The sequence below is a fragment of the Triturus cristatus genome, chromosome 4_2 (assembly GCF_964204655.1).
Source record: "Triturus cristatus chromosome 4_2, aTriCri1.1, whole genome shotgun sequence".
NCBI classification, from domain to species: domain Eukaryota; kingdom Metazoa; phylum Chordata; class Amphibia; order Caudata; family Salamandridae; genus Triturus; species Triturus cristatus.
Window position 1 is genome coordinate 234,148,055 of NC_140586.1, and position 16,312 is coordinate 234,164,366.

The 16,312-nt window shown below is 47.5% G+C and overlaps 1 protein-coding gene across 3 annotated transcripts in view; it reads left to right on the forward strand.

The window, feature by feature from the left end:
- Positions 1-13,589: 13,589 nt before the first annotated feature.
- Positions 13,590-16,312, forward strand: part of LOC146833509 (ras-related C3 botulinum toxin substrate 1-like) — a 95,416-nt gene continuing 92,693 nt past the window's right edge. For all 3 annotated transcript variants that reach the window (XM_085601356.1, XM_085601355.1, XM_085601357.1), the window contains exon 1: positions 13,590-14,056. In XM_085601356.1, coding sequence (XP_085457482.1) covers positions 14,016-14,056 — 41 coding nt within the window. In that variant the 5' untranslated portion in view covers positions 13,590-14,015. The remainder of the gene's footprint in view (positions 14,057-16,312) is intronic.

Genomic DNA, 16,312 nt, shown 5'->3' on the forward strand with positions numbered 1-16,312 from the left:
TTACTTTGCCAATCGTGTTACGGTGGCAGTGCGCTGCCATGTAGGTATATACCTTCGCCGATGGGATACAACACCAGTATCCGGGGCAGAGGGACACATTAACTCCTGTGTCACGGAACGGTTAACTGCCATTACGGCGCATGTGCACGCAGGTGCCTTTTGGTGCGGACATTGAGAAGTTGGGATGCTCCGTATAGGGGGATAGGCTGGTCACGGGGCCTATTCCAGAACATTGTGCTCGGATGCAGATAAGTTCACGGAACATAATTTCGGAGATTAGTTGGTTAGCCAAGGCCTGGCAGGGTTGTTGCATAGTTTGGTCTCACATGATACCCGGATTTAAATGGAGAGGGGGGACTCTGTGAGGGCTTCGAATCACTCGGTAAAGAGGGTCAACAATAATTTAGGGAAACTTTTCAGATCTTCCAAATTGCAATGCATTGCGCATGGGTGTGTCAGGGGGGAACCGTGCTTCTTAAAAGACGGGGTCCACCTGACTAGGTTAGGTAATGACATAATGTTGGAGAATTTCATGGCCTGACTAGAGGGTCTGAGGGAAGGGGCATGACCTTTTTGAGGGTTAGTTTGGGGGGGGCCAGATAGTCGGTCAACTATGCTGGCCTGTGGCGGTAAGGTCATGACTGGTGAGCAGTAACTTTAAGGTCCTTAGGGGGCGGCGCCATTCACGTATGGGGTCGCCCAGGAGGAGAGACAAGGGTCTCTCCTAGAACTCCAGGGGCGGTACATCCGGTTGGATGGATGGGTGCGGGGAAAGAGGGGAGTCACGCTTTCTTTAGGCTGGTTGGCCACCCCGCACTGGTATGGACGTCATTAAAATGGCGCCGAGTGCAAGACCCCCCAAATTGGAATGGAGTTCAGGGAACGTATGGGGGTAACCGGGGGGGGAAGTACCCTCTCGGTAAGCGGGCCCTCTGCGCATGCGCAACTCCTACGGGAGGGCGTGGTTAATTGATAAGGATCTGACACCGGTTAGCGACCTTGCCGTAGGCCCAAATAGGATACGCAGAAAATAAGTAATGTATGATTATGTCCAGATGTTAGATTTGGATAGAAAAACTATGTATTAGAGATAGTTTAAGGTTAGCCATCTGATATCTGTGCATATGAATTGTAATCAAATGTTGTGTTATGTTTCTGCGTATAATTGTGTAAATATTGTTTATTTCAAAATTTTAATTTTGTTTTCATATTTTAATAAATACGGCCGGGGGTTGTACGACCCCCGCCTCCAAAAGTAATTACCTTCTCATGTCCCTCATTAAAAATTGTGGTTTATGTGCAGGGGGAGGGGGAAATTCGGTAGTCCCAGACCATATGGAAAGGCGGGTCCGGTATCGGCCCAGCCGCAGATATGGCGGGGCACCGACCCCCTCCCCCCTCGCCTGTTCGCCCGGCCCGGCGCGTCCACCGCGTCAGCATGACGCGGTGGGCGCGTCACGGCCGGGATTGGGTGGCGGCAGGGAACCCTTGGCCCGGAAGCAATTAAGGTGCTTCCGGGTCAAGGGGGCGGCAGGGGACAGGCCAGTTAGAACTGGCCTGCCCCCAGTATTATGATAAAAGGCCGGGGAGCGCGTGACGCGGTGTTCTGCTTGGGTTTTCGGATCAGATAGAACCCGCTCATCAGAGCCTCACTAACCCGGCCAGAACGTTACCCCCTCCCTAGAACCTATTTACAATCCTACAACCACATATATCTATCACCTAAGGACAGGGGATTCCTACTATGCATACCAAGATCTCATAAGTGGCGGCCTCGCGGTCCCATACGAACCCAGACCTCTCTGCCCATACGACAGTATCACAAGTGGCGGCCTCGCGGTCCCATACGAACCCAGACCTCTCTGCCCATACGACAGTATCACAAGTGGCGGCCTCGCGGTCCCATACGAACCCAGACCTCTCTGCCCATACGACAGTATCACAAGTGGCGGCCTCGCGGTCCCATACGAACCCAGACCTCTCTACCCAGACGGCAGTCTCAGTACAATCGGCGGCCTCGCGATCCCATACGGATCCAGACCTCTCTGCCCATACGACAGTATCACAAGTGGCGGCCTCGCGGTCCCATACGAACCCAGACCTCTCTACCCAGACGGCAGTCTCAGCACAATCGGCGGCCTCGCGATCCCATACGGATCCAGACCTCTCTGCCCATACGACAGTATCACAAGTGGCGGCCTCGCGGTCCCATACGAACCCAGACCTCTCTACCTAGACGGCAGTCTCATACGACGGTTCATCCTATGATCACCATAACATACAAAAAGGGAATCAGTCTCACTATTCATCAGATCACACAAGGATTGCCAGTTCGGGCATAGCCTGTTCTCAGGTTTGAGGGGCTCCTCTTTCCCTTATTCAGTTACCACTTACCTGATCAGGGTTAACATCTGTTCATGTAGCCGCAGCTGACTAGAAGAATAGGCTACCCTCTTATACAAGAACACACAGCATATGTTGGTTCACTACAAACTGGATACTTTATTACTCATTGCACATACAATCACATAACATTACGATATAACACATAACCTGCAAAGAAAAGTGAAAGATTAAGTTGTACACTCTAATAAGAAAGGGTCGACATCACCTTAGTAGTATGTAGCCTGCACTCAGTGGTCATCTAGGCTCCCTTCTCGTCTGTGCCTCGGCTCGCCTGGAATCACCCTTCTCCGAGTCACTGGGACCTCTTCCTTATCGGCTACTCTCTCCTCTCTGGTTATTCTGTTAGGAAAGCATCTGTCTCTCAGTTCTTCTCCGCCCTCAAGATGGCGTCTGTCTTCCCTGGAATAAGTAGTAGCTCTACTGCTAACGGCTAGATGCCGCCTACGGACTGCCCTTGTAACTGCCTCAGACTTTCACTAATATAGAGGTGCATTTCCTCATGGAAAATTCCGGCCCGTAACCTGCCGCCCACCAAATTCTTGTACCTCCCCGTACCAAGGACACGTTCCCAGCCGGCCGGCCTGATGTAGTGTCTTCGGCATGAAGAAAAATACAATCCTTCGATAAGGGCCGGCCTGAATCGGTTCTCTCCAAGCGAATAACACCTCATAACTAAAACATTACGTTTGACCTAGAAGAATCCCAAGCTGCCGGAGCAGAAAGAAAGATGGAGTCTCTCCCGTTTGAGGCCTACCAGGCCTGCATTCAGCACGGCTCCATGAAATACCCTCACTACAGGACAGGTTATCCCTAATACTAACAAATCTATCCCCTAGGCTATATGTGCAAGCCCTGATCTATGGGGAAGAGCACAGAATCATGTCGAAGTGCCTAGTAAATAGGCTCCATCCACTACTCTAACCCTTAGGCTTGAATGGTAAGAGACTGAAGTCACATTCAATCACTTGTTAACACAAGAAGGCCAGGAAAATCGAGCAGAACATTTCACCCTTGACTTCAGTCTATTATACATTCATTAAACAGAACTAACATCTGTGGAAGAATAATATGAAACAAAACTAACTGATCTATGTCTATTACCAGGTGTGCAGAAGTGAAGTAGTGAAGGAATACACTGAATAAAGCAACAGATGGAAATCAAAATGCCAATAGCAATCAGAATACCTCCTAATATTTGATGTAACATATGTAAATCAGGTAACCAATTAAAGAGCCAGTCAAACCAGCCCTGGTCAATGTGTTTTCTAACTTCTTCTGTTAAGTCATGTAGCTTATTAATGTGAGCTCGAATGGATTGTGTATGATCAGACAAGTTAAAACAACAAAGACCCTCAAAATCAGAACAATCGTGTCCATGTTTAAGCAAAAGATAATCAATGGCCGCTCGATTTTGCAAGATAGCCCTTCGTTCACCCTGGGCGTCTAATAGCATGTCCGACAGGACTGTAGAAGTATTATTAATGGATTTCACCATCCAGCAGGCCATTTTCTCAATAGATTTTGCATTATAAACTGCCAAAGCAGGAACACCAATAATTGAAATAGCCAGGCTAAGGTATTCGGACTTAGAATATAAATGCAAAGATGAGTCACAATCCTCCTGTAACCTCACTGTATCTCGAATCATACGAGAGTTGGCATTCGGATGTGATGAAAACATGAGCAAGCTTAGTCTAGTAATGGCACAAGGGCCTCCAGAAATATTTGCGGGGACATATGGCCAGGAAGTATTACCACATGAGAAAAGCCATCCGGCAGGTAGTAGCATCGTGCGATAATGACTGGGGGCAACTACCATACTCTTGCAAGTCATGTTATTCTGAACAGAAGTACATATTTTCGGTGTCCTTTGAAGGCACAAAGTTCGTTCATGAGTGGTGAATGAGGTGGCACCTTTCAATTTTAAACGCATACATTCCGAAATTGCACTAGGATTACACGTAAGGAAAAAATACAAATCACCTTGTGTGATATTATAGGTAACTATTTGGGACTGGATGGGGGGTATCGGGTCTGACAATTCAGTACACAAGGGGCAATACTGATGGGTAGCGAAATCGCCCAGAAGAATATTGGGGCGAGCGGTTGATATATTGAAAATATGAGTCAGAGTCTCCAACGAAGCAGGGACAGCAACCAAACAAGTTGCCAAAATGTCATTTACTGATCTCATCGGTGTCAAGCAGAAATGAGGGGCGCTAGTCACCCGTTTCGCTAGTGAAGTCCAAAAGTTCGACGACGAATCCCACGCAGCGAAGGAACGCGACACTCGGGTTCTCAACTCATCCCGGGTTGATGGGATCCCTCCTCTCTCGTCGTAGCAGCCCAAAAACAGTCCAACGCTGACACATCCTGCAGCAACAGTCCAAAGAATGATCTGAAAGAGAATCAAATACAGGCATTATTCATTCTCGTAAGTAACATTTGTCAGCCGGGACTGCTTCCCAGCTATCTTTCCCTGGTCTCATAACTAAAATGGTATTATCTTGACCGGTTGCAATGACCTCTGCTTGTTCAGGGGGATTCTTAGGCGACTGCACCCAAACTCTGGCCCCAGGATTATCTGTGGAGCCAAAACCTTTCTGGCCTCGTACAGTTAGCAACGTTGGGGCAGTGCCTTTTACCATCTCACCACTGAAGACAGGCATTATTAGCAATTGAGCCACTCGGTCAGTTTTATGTATCAGTAAGTCAACCTCACTGCTATTCAGCAGGAGCACCTTAATCTCTCCCTGATAATCACTATCAATGATTCCTCCAAGCACCTGAATACCTTTTACAGCCAGCCCCGATCTAGGGGCAATTAATCCGAAATTTCCAGGTGGTATCTGAACACCAACACCTGTTTCAATGATGACTCGATCTTTACTTTTTATAATGGTGTCATCCATGGCATGCAAGTCTAAAGCTGCCGACCCTGGGGTCGCTCTGCATGGAGCCAAAGCTCCGGGAGTAATCTCCCAGTACATCTCAGTCTCTCTGATCTCGTTAGGTTTAGCATCAACATTCGGAGGAAACAAACGCATAAGTGGGGATTCAGCATTTAGAAAAGGACGGTTATTCAAAATCAATAGCGCTTGAGGCAAAAAATCTCGCCAATTCTTATACTTGTCATCTGTTAATTTGCGAAGTTGGTCTTTTAGCAGGCCATTTAACCTCTCCACAAGACCCGAGGCCTGTGGATAATATGGTATATGAAATACCCATTCAATATTGTTTTCCACACAGAATTCCTGTACCAATCTTCCACGAAAATGGGATGCATTATCAGATTGAATTTGGAATGGCACACCATAATACATCATAATCAATTCCAATGTTTTAATAGTATTCAATTGGGTAGCTTGCTTACAGGGAAGGGCCACCAACAGGCCACTGTATGTATCAACAATGGTGCAAACATATTGACAATTCCTACTCATAGGAAGTGGACCAATGTAATCAATCTGCCAAATTTGAGCGGGCAATTTCCCGCGATGTAAATGACCTTTAACAATTTGGGGCACTTTGCGCTGCCTGATATGCTGACAAATGGGACAATGTAGAATAACATTTTTAATTAAATCTAGGGGAATATAAATTCCTCGATCAGCAGCCCACCTGCTAGTGGCTTTCTCTCCAAAGTGTCCTGCTTTCTGGTGGGCCCATTTCGCCAATCCCGTAATATCAGAATCTTGCGTGTCCACCACTGCCTCAGCAATTTTAGATTTCTCATCTGCAATGTTATGAAAGAATTTGTCAAGAGAGTCTATCGGGGTATGAGCATCCACATGGAAGATTGTAACAGTACTCTGTGGGAGCATTTCCCAAATCTCCTGCCATAATTCTTTTCCCCACAATTCCTTGGAATGGATTTTCCAACTATGGGAATGCCAAGTCGGTAACCAAACTGCCAGTCCATTGGCAGTAGACCAAGAATCGGTAAAAATATGACATGTGCCAGGTAACTCTTGTTTCAGAACTTGATAAACAGCATAGAGTTCAGCAAATTGACTGCTCTTACCCTCACCAGTTGTACTCAGCAATTTTTGTGTGATCGGATTATAGGACAATGTCTTCCAATGCCGTTTCGTCCCTATGAACCTTGCTGAACCATCCGTAAACCAGACATGGTTTCTGTCCTCTGCGGACAAATCATCAAAAGGTTTACCCCACTTAACAGGAGACTCCTGTACTAAAGGTACGGAACATTCACTCTCAGTCTCAGTTGATGGCGCCCGTGCCACCTGCTCATGCAAAGATGCAACTCCTTTTTGTCCCACACGTGCCCTGTCTTGTATATACCATTTCCATTTAATCACACTCGCCTCTTGAGCGTGTCCAATTCGGTGAGTTTTCGGCGAACTCATAACCCACTGCATGATAGGAATTTCAGGTCGCAAAACTATATCATGTCCCAAAGTCAATTGCTCGGTATCCACCAGAGCCCAATAACATGCAAGTAGCTGTTTCTCAAAAGGTGTATAACGCTCACCAGCATCAGGTAACTTTTTGGTCCAGAAACCTAACGGTACTCTACTCTTGCCTTGTTTCTGCCACAAACTCCAATTCGCATAAAGGCCTTGTACAGACACATTCAAATCCACATCACCATCACATACAGGCCACAAATCCAGAGCATGCTGAATTGCTTCTTTTGCCAGACTGAACGCATCTTGCTGTGGCTTACCCCATTCAAATGCATTCTTTTTACGAGTGACCTGGTACAAAGGGGCCAATATTTGACTCAAATGAGGAATATGCTGGCGCCAAAATCCAAACAAACCAATGAAGCTTTGGGCTTCTTTCCTATTTCTCGGAACTGCAAAATCAAGAATTTTCTGTTTAACCTGAGGGATCACTTCTCGGTGCCCTTCATGCCAATTAATACCCAAAAATTTCACAGCCTGGGACGGACCTTGTAATTTATCCGGGTTGATTTCCCAACCTTTCTCACGCAAGCACTCAATGACTCTATCCAATTGGGTCTGAACTTCCTCTTGTGATTCACCTTGGATCAAAATATCATCAATATAGTGACATATCTGAATTTGTGGATGAACTGGTACCTCAGCCAGATGCTCTGCCACCAGCCGGTGACATATCGTAGGACTATGCACATAGCCCTGAGGAAGACTTCTAAACGTCATTTGACGCCCGTTCCACGTAAAACTGAATTGTTCCTGACACTCAGGGGCAATCGGAATCGAAAAGAAAGCATTAGCAATATCAATGGATGCATACCATGTACCTGGATGTTTCTGGATTCTTTCAATTAGGGTAATAACATCCGGTACTGCAACAGTCAAAGAGGGTGTGTGTCTATTCAATTCTCGATAATCAACAGTCATGCGCCAAGAATTATCACTCTTACGTACAGGCCAAACAGGATTATTCCAAGCAGAAGTAACTGGGGTTATAACTCCTGCATCCACCAACTCCTGAATAGTGGTACTAATCTCTTCATGACCACCTGGAATACGATACTGCTTCTGACGAACCACTTTTGTCGCCTGAGGAACTTTTATGGGGGGCATTCTTAAACGACCAACCCGTACAGGCCTGGACGATATATAATGTTTAGTTCCAAATTGGTAACATCCATCATCTAAGTGCAAAGTCATTCCTTTCAAAATATCAATTCCAATTATGAATTCTAAGAGTGGCACCACTAATACAGAGTATTCTTTTCTAGGAATTCTACCTATTCTTATTTCAAGTAAGGTTTGAACTGCGGGAGTTTCCTTTCCACCTAATCCGGTAATTGTAAAAGGCTGACCTTTAAACTTCTTTGATTTTCCATGAATAAGAGTGGCCTCCGCTCCTGTATCTACCAATGCTCGGGCCCTTTGGATATTACGATGTCTCCAATAAATATCAATATCTACATAGGGTCTATTATCTCTGTGAGCCCATCTGCGTACTGGAGCTTGACCTATTTCCTAGTCCTTTTTATTGTGTTCTGTGTACCAGGATAAATCAGGATAAAGACTCTCACGGTTCCTAGGTATCGATACCTCCTGTTCATATCCATCTCCATTACGAAATGGATTATTGTTCCCTGCATTGTACTGCGGGTTTCGATCGGCCAATATGTGTCGATCCTCTCTCCTTCTCAACTCAGGGGATTGATCCCTATCATCTCTACGTCTGCTGTTAACATAATCATCTCTCCCCCTCTCTCTTTCCCCCTCTCTCTCCCTGTCTCTCTCACGACGGGGGGACAAATCACGCGCATAACGTCGATCATCACGACGATCAGAGCGCCCACGGCGGTCGTCATCACCGCTACCGTCAGAAAAACCACGATCACACTCAGTTGTCCGAACACACCGGGCACCCTCCTTTCGATCCAAGCCACGTTTGCGAAACATTTCCCACAAACGAGAAGTAGTCTCACCATCAATGTCCTCCTTACACACACCATCAGCCAGAAGAGCAAGAAACATATCACGTCTAGTAAATTTATTTTCACCAGGAGTACGAGTGTCAGGCCGGGACTTCCGTTCAGGTTTAAACCACTCACCCAACTCACCGAGTTGGCGTACCGATTCCAGCACCACAGATAACATGTTACCAGTCTGATTAATCAATAAAGTCATCATGACCTGCTTATAAGCAACAGGGGAAGAACGAATAATACGATTCCGCACAGAAGATGTCAAGAAAGCATCAAGCAACCGGTCGGCAGTATTCAGAAAAATTGCCGTTTTCATCACCTCCTCTTTGAGACGTTGCGCAGCATCGCGCAAAGTATACCACGGTTTGTCATTCACAGGCCAGTCAGACTCAGTAGGATATTTTTGATTACAACCCTCAGTCGCCAATTGAAGCAAAGAAATTTGACCACCACCATTAAAGTTACGAAAATGATCCTGTACAGTAGAATCCGAACTCAAGGAGCAAAACTTCAAACAATCGCCAGCATCCAACATAATGCCAGCAGCGCCCAGTTCATAAAGGCGCACCATCCATGTGAGCAAGGGCTCACCAACTTGCTGCCGAAATCGCTGCAAAATATCACTAATTTCTTGTTGAGTAAAATCCTCCAAAGAGTCTAAAGCAATACCATTCGGAGCACCGGGAGCCTGCTGCACCTTCCGTCGAAAAACTGGATGCGCCGAGACCGCGGGATGAGCATTACAAGGAGCTCGACCAGTACACGTAGAGGAACAATCAGTGGAAGAAGCGTCGACCCCGCTCGAAGGACGAGCGTAATCACGGGGTGCACCATCAGAGGCGCAAGAAGCAGATTTACAAGCACGGCCGGAGCGAGAGGACTCGCGCTTGGCAGACTCCTCACCCGAGGAAGGAGAATCACTCGAGTTCCAGATATTACCATCCCATTCATCAGGATCCCAATCCAGTCCGGCTTTCGCCACGACCAGACGCACCTTCCGCGTCGAAACTCGACCACGCCGATTCTTGTATTTATAACGAGCAATTCGCACAGCCGCTCTCTCGGCAATAGTTTGGTACGTCTCAAGTTTGTCAGCAAGCAACGTATTTTGACACCGCAACAAAGTATGAGCATTCTGAATTTCAACAAAGTTCGCTTCCAAATCCTTATGCAAGTTGTGCAATTTCAACAACCTCTCATGGAGAATCCTGTACGCAGACAGAACAATCCAACCTCTGCGCCCTAAAACGGGAAGCTCATCACCCTTAGATACCGGCGCCTTCTGTAAGCAAGTAATCACATTAGCCGGCTCCGCCAGCTCCAAAAAAGAATTCCAATTCTCACTCAAACCAGTAGAATCAGCCCACTCACGGGCTAAGGCTTTATAAGGCGTTGAATCCCAACCGGGAATATCAACGGGCAACTTAAAAGCAGATTTCGACTTTCTAGAAAACATGTTTGAAAAGAAAGAAAAAGAGAAAAAGAAAAAGAAGAAAGAGAAAAGAAAATTATACGCAGGTAGATACAAATAATATACAAACAAAACCACGCACGCGCCAAAGGCAAACACAATACAACCACAACGCACACAGGTTTCGTAAACGGTTCGTGACGCCAAATGTTCTGCTTGGGTTTTCGGATCAGATAGAACCCGCTCATCAGAGCCTCACTAACCCGGCCAGAACGTTACCCCCTCCCTAGAACCTATTTACAATCCTACAACCACATATATCTATCACCTAAGGACAGGGGATTCCTACTATGCATACCAAGATCTCATAAGTGGCGGCCTCGCGGTCCCATACGAACCCAGACCTCTCTGCCCATACGACAGTATCACAAGTGGCGGCCTCGCGGTCCCATACGAACCCAGACCTCTCTGCCCATACGACAGTATCACAAGTGGCGGCCTCGCGGTCCCATACGAACCCAGACCTCTCTGCCCATACGACAGTATCACAAGTGGCGGCCTCGCGGTCCCATACGAACCCAGACCTCTCTACCCAGACGGCAGTCTCAGTACAATCGGCGGCCTCGCGATCCCATACGGATCCAGACCTCTCTGCCCATATGACAGTATCACAAGTGGCGGCCTCGCGGTCCCATACGAACCCAGACCTCTCTACCCAGACGGCAGTCTCAGCACAATCGGCGGCCTCGCGATCCCATACGGATCCAGACCTCTCTGCCCATACGACAGTATCACAAGTGGCGGCCTCGCGGTCCCATACGAACCCAGACCTCTCTACCTAGACGGCAGTCTCATACGACGGTTCATCCTATGATCACCATAACATACAAAAAGGGAATCAGTCTCACTATTCATCAGATCACACAAGGATTGCCAGTTCGGGCATAGCCTGTTCTCAGGTTTGAGGGGCTCCTCTTTCCCTTATTCAGTTACCACTTACCTGATCAGGGTTAACATCTGTTCATGTAGCCGCAGCTGACTAGAAGAATAGGCTACCCTCTTATACAAGAACACACAGCATATGTTGGTTCACTACAAACTGGATACTTTATTACTCATTGCACATACAATCACATAACATTACGATATAACACATAACCTGCAAAGAAAAGTGAAAGATTAAGTTGTACACTCTAATAAGAAAGGGTCGACATCACCTTAGTAGTATGTAGCCTGCACTCAGTGGTCATCTAGGCTCCCTTCTCGTCTGTGCCTCGGCTCGCCTGGAATCACCCTTCTCCGAGTCACTGGGACCTCTTCCTTATCGGCTACTCTCTCCTCTCTGGTTATTCTGTTAGGAAAGCATCTGTCTCTCAGTTCTTCTCCGCCCTCAAGATGGCGTCTGTCTTCCCTGGAATAAGTAGTAGCTCTACTGCTAACGGCTAGATGCCGCCTACGGACTGCCCTTGTAACTGCCTCAGACTTTCACTAATATAGAGGTGCATTTCCTCATGGAAAATTCCGGCCCGTAACCTGCCGCCCACCAAATTCTTGTACCTCCCCGTACCAAGGACACGTTCCCAGCCGGCCGGCCTGATGTAGTGTCTTCGGCATGAAGAAAAATACAATCCTTCGATAAGGGCCGGCCTGAACCGGTTCTCTCCAAGCGAATAACACCTCATAACTAAAACATTACGTTTGACCTAGAAGAATCCCAAGCTGCCGGAGCAGAAAGAAAGATGGAGTCTCTCCCGTTTGAGGCCTACCAGGCCTGCATTCAGCACGGCTCCATGAAATACCCTCACTACAGGACAGGTTATCCCTAATACTAACGAATCTATCCCCTAGGCTATATGTGCAAGCCCTGATCTATGGGGAAGAGCACAGAATCATGTCGAAGTGCCTAGTAAATAGGCTCCATCCACTACTCTAACCCTTAGGCTTGAATGGTAAGAGACTGAAGTCACATTCAATCACTTGTTAACACAAGAAGGCCAGGAAAATCGAGCAGAACACGCGGTCTCTTGGTCCCGCGCTCTCGGCCATCCGGACGCAGCCCCTGGGAGGCTGCTAACCATTTTGTTTGCCCACCCACCATCCCCTGTTGCAATATGGTCATCGAGTAATGAATGTGACGGTGCGGTTTTGTTTTGTTCCTTAGGTTTTTTCCCGTTTACAGGTCATCTATCGTCGTATTTATTGCTATTCCTTGGTCAGGCGGTAAGGTCATGACTGGTGAGCAGTAACTTTAAGGTCCTTAGGGGGCGGCGCCATTCACGTATGGGGTCGCCCAGGAGGAGAGACAAGGGTCTCTCCTAGAACTCCAGGGGCGGTACATCCGGTTGGATGGATGGGTGCGGGGAAAGAGGGGAGTCACGCTTTCTTTAGGCTGGTTGGCCACCCCGCACTGGTATGGACGTCATTAAAATGGCGCAGAGTGCAAGACCCCCCAAATTGGAATGGAGTTCAGGGAACGTATGGGGGTAACCGGGGGGGGGGAAGTACCCTCTCGGTAAGCGGGCCCTCTGCGCATGCGCAACTCCTACGGGAGGGCGTGGTTAATTGATAAGGATCTGACACCGGTTAGCAACCTTGCCGTAGGCCCAAATAGGATACGCAGAAAATAATTAATGTATGATTATGTCCAGATGTTAGATTCGGATAGAAAAACTATGTATTAGAGATAGTTTAAGGTTAGCCATCTGATATCTGTGCATATGAATTGTAATCGAATGTCGTGTTATGTTTCTGCGTATAATTGTGTAAATATTGTTTATTTCAACATTTTAATTTTGTTTTCATATTTTAATAAATACGGCCGGGGGTTGTACGACCCCCGCCTCCAAAAGTAATTACCTTCTCATGTCCCTCATTAAAAATTGTGGTTTACGCGCAGGGGGAGGGGGAAATTCGGTAGTCCCAGACCATATCACTCTCCACTCTTTCTATCCATCTTTCTCTTTTTCCTGTACATATTCACTTTTTATCATCTCCTTCCTCTTTTTCCTTCCCGTGTGTGTCTCTCTCTAGTCTCCACTCCCTTAAGTTTCATCTCTCATGTCCTTTCTTAACTCTTATTGTTACCTGTCTCCGCCCCCTCACTTTTCGCCACTCATCCACAACAATGTTCCGTGTTTGTCTCGCCTCTACCCCCCTTTTGTCTCCTCACCCTCTGTGCTCTAGCTACCCGTTCCACTCTACCTCCTTTCTCTCCCCTCCTCCTTCCTCACCCCCGCTCCGGGAAAACAGCACCTGAAAAAGCCCTCCCCACCCTCCTTGTCACACACCTACTCCAGGAAGTCTGAGACGAAAATGTCCAAGGTTCCTCCAATGGGGCTCTGGGGAGGGGCCCTTGCTCTGCCCCCGCTCCCTGTCCCAGGAAACTATTGAGTCACCAGGAAGGACTGCCTGCTGCAGCACACCCTGCACAGAGAGGCCAGGAGGCAGGTGGACACCTTCGGCCCCTCACCTCGCGCCCGCCTCGATCCGTCACCTGTGCGCGTGACAGCCGCGCTGCTCTTCCCGCGTCGGACGTTGTCCCTTCTGCACGTCTCATTTCAAAGGACGCCTCGAGGCCTTTCTCCGGCCCCACGCCTGAGCGGGCTTCCTCCCACCAGATACTGTTTCGGTTTTACCTCACTGTTCTTTCTTAGCCTCGCACCTGAGCAGCCCCCCAACTGCCGACCCACCCCCACACTCGAGCAGTCTCAGGGTGCCCCCCGCACCTGGGCAGGCGAACCTCTCCTCCAGTGACAGTGCCTCCGTGGGGGGCAGGCCTCCCCTCAATTTTCGGCAAAAATGCAGACCCTCTCTATCAAGTGTGTGGTCGTGGGAGACGGGTAGGTGAAATGCTTTTCTGTGTCTTGTTGGGGGTTATGGGTGGGGGCTGAGGTTTGGAGTGAGAGGGTTCAGTCACGGAGTGCGTGTTTTGTGAATGTCGTCCCGGCTCTCCACTGACTGTGTGTGAAATTTCTGTTGCCTCAGTGCCTGCCTGTACCAGCGAGGGATTGAGAAAGGTTTACACATTGAGTCACAGAAGCACATGCTGTGCCGAGCACTGCCGGAGACAGGTCACACTGATGGCACTGCCGGTCGTGCAGATCCGACAGGGCTCTGCTGGGAGTTACATGTGTACTTCCCGGCAGTCCACTCACGGCGGGACGGAGCAGCCTTTGCTGGTGCCATGTGGCACTGACAGGTCACTGGTTGTGGGAGCTCTCACTGTCTGGTGCTTTGGTATTGTGACTTGAATAGCAAGTTTGACAAGTGTTTGGGAAAGAACATTTTCTGAATATTGCAAAATGTGTCTGACATGAAACAACATGCTTCCGGTTTCCTCCTTGGATGTCAAAGCTTCTTAAATTGGAAAAGTCACCCGGATCTTATCACTCTAACCTGATGGCACCCTTCTCAACCCTTGTGCCTTAGACACCTTGCCAGTGCATAATACCCTACTCCCTGGATTGTGCTAGTACTTGTAATGCGTTTTCTTACGCCTTGTGGGGCCAAAAATACTTTCAGGGAATTTGAGTAAACAGGGATTGAGTTATATAATTTATAAAGCGCTTCGTATCCCTGGCAAGGTTTTGAAGCACTCTGATATGCGTCTGCTTACTGTGTGCGCTTCTCAGTGCATGATTAAAAAGGGCATTCTTTGTTATTTGGAATGTATGGGGCATGCTAGTTGAGGTGCGTGGGGTTTGAAGATGTGGTATTAGCATGTCATGTTATGTGTATTTGTTAAACGCACTATCACCCGTGAGGGTAGTTTCTTGGTGCTGAGCAGGTGCGTGTGCCTAGCCCTGTCTATGGCACTTTGATTGGTTAATTGGAAAGCCAGGTCCCCCAGCTTGCAGAGTTCAGGAAGAGAGGAGGAGGCTCTGATGTGGAGTGGGGGCCGTGCCACGCTTTACGAGCGATGCAGGAGAACACCTGTCCTGGCGATCTGTGTCTGGGTGGTTGGTGGAAGGAGCTGCGACTGTTTAGGTGAGGAGTTTGAAATGAGCGCGTGTGTGTATCAGGAGCCAGTGGAGCTCGCTGAGGTGTGGTGTGATGTGAGTGCTGTTTGGGAGGTTGAGGATGAGTCTGGCTGCTGAGTTCTGGATGGGTTGTAGTCTTCTAGTGAGTGAGCACGGTGTGTCGAAAATTACTGTGTATAAGCATGGAGTGTTGCAGAGTGTTAGAATGTGTGCAAGTGCACAAGAAGGTGCTTACCATCTTTGCAGTTTGCCTGTATCATTGCAGGCAAGACGCATATTGGTGTGCATCAGAGGGTCAACCAGGGTATATACTGTGTGGAGTCCACCTAGTAGTGACAAAAGCTCAACCCTCTGGTACACTGTTAAACCAGAGAACTACTCTGAGGATGATGGTTAGTAGTGACCGGGCCCGGCCTACTGGAGGAAAAAGTAAGTCATAATTAGGGCTCCCGGTTTTATGGTTTATTTTTTTGACATTTCCATCGGTATTTAACCATATTTATTTTTTGCTAATTTTTTCTGTATTTATCTATTTTTATTTTCTGTTTTCTACATAAATGAAGCTGCAATGGGTATTTTCCCCCAATTATTTGACTGATAAATGAATACTCGCATTTGAATGTCCAAAAGGTTACAGAAGTATACAGTGCAATAGCGTTATCTGAAAACACTTGAATTATAGAATGGTTGTATGATTATACAACTACCTCCTAAATCACGAGTGCCTAAACCACGAAGGCTAAACAACGATCAAAGCCAAACCCCTAAGTATTGAACCACGACTTCCTGAACCACAAGAGATATTCAATTTACATATTTACCGAATCTTCCACTACCATAAAAACAGAACATACCATGAGCAACTTGCTTTCTGGCTGTGCTTTAGCGGACTTGCAATATTTATGTTATCTTGCTTCACTCATTTGCAATGAACCTTCAGTGGGCCTCTTTGGCAATGAACCGTGTTACATTTTTTAAAAATTTGAATTCCACTATACAATACGATCTGCAATGTGCCAAAGGATTTTCCTCCTGAATTTCTTTCTACAAGGGTGAGACACTGTTTATTATACGCCACCAGCAGCTCCACACTCGCAAGGAGTCCCTCACAGTGTC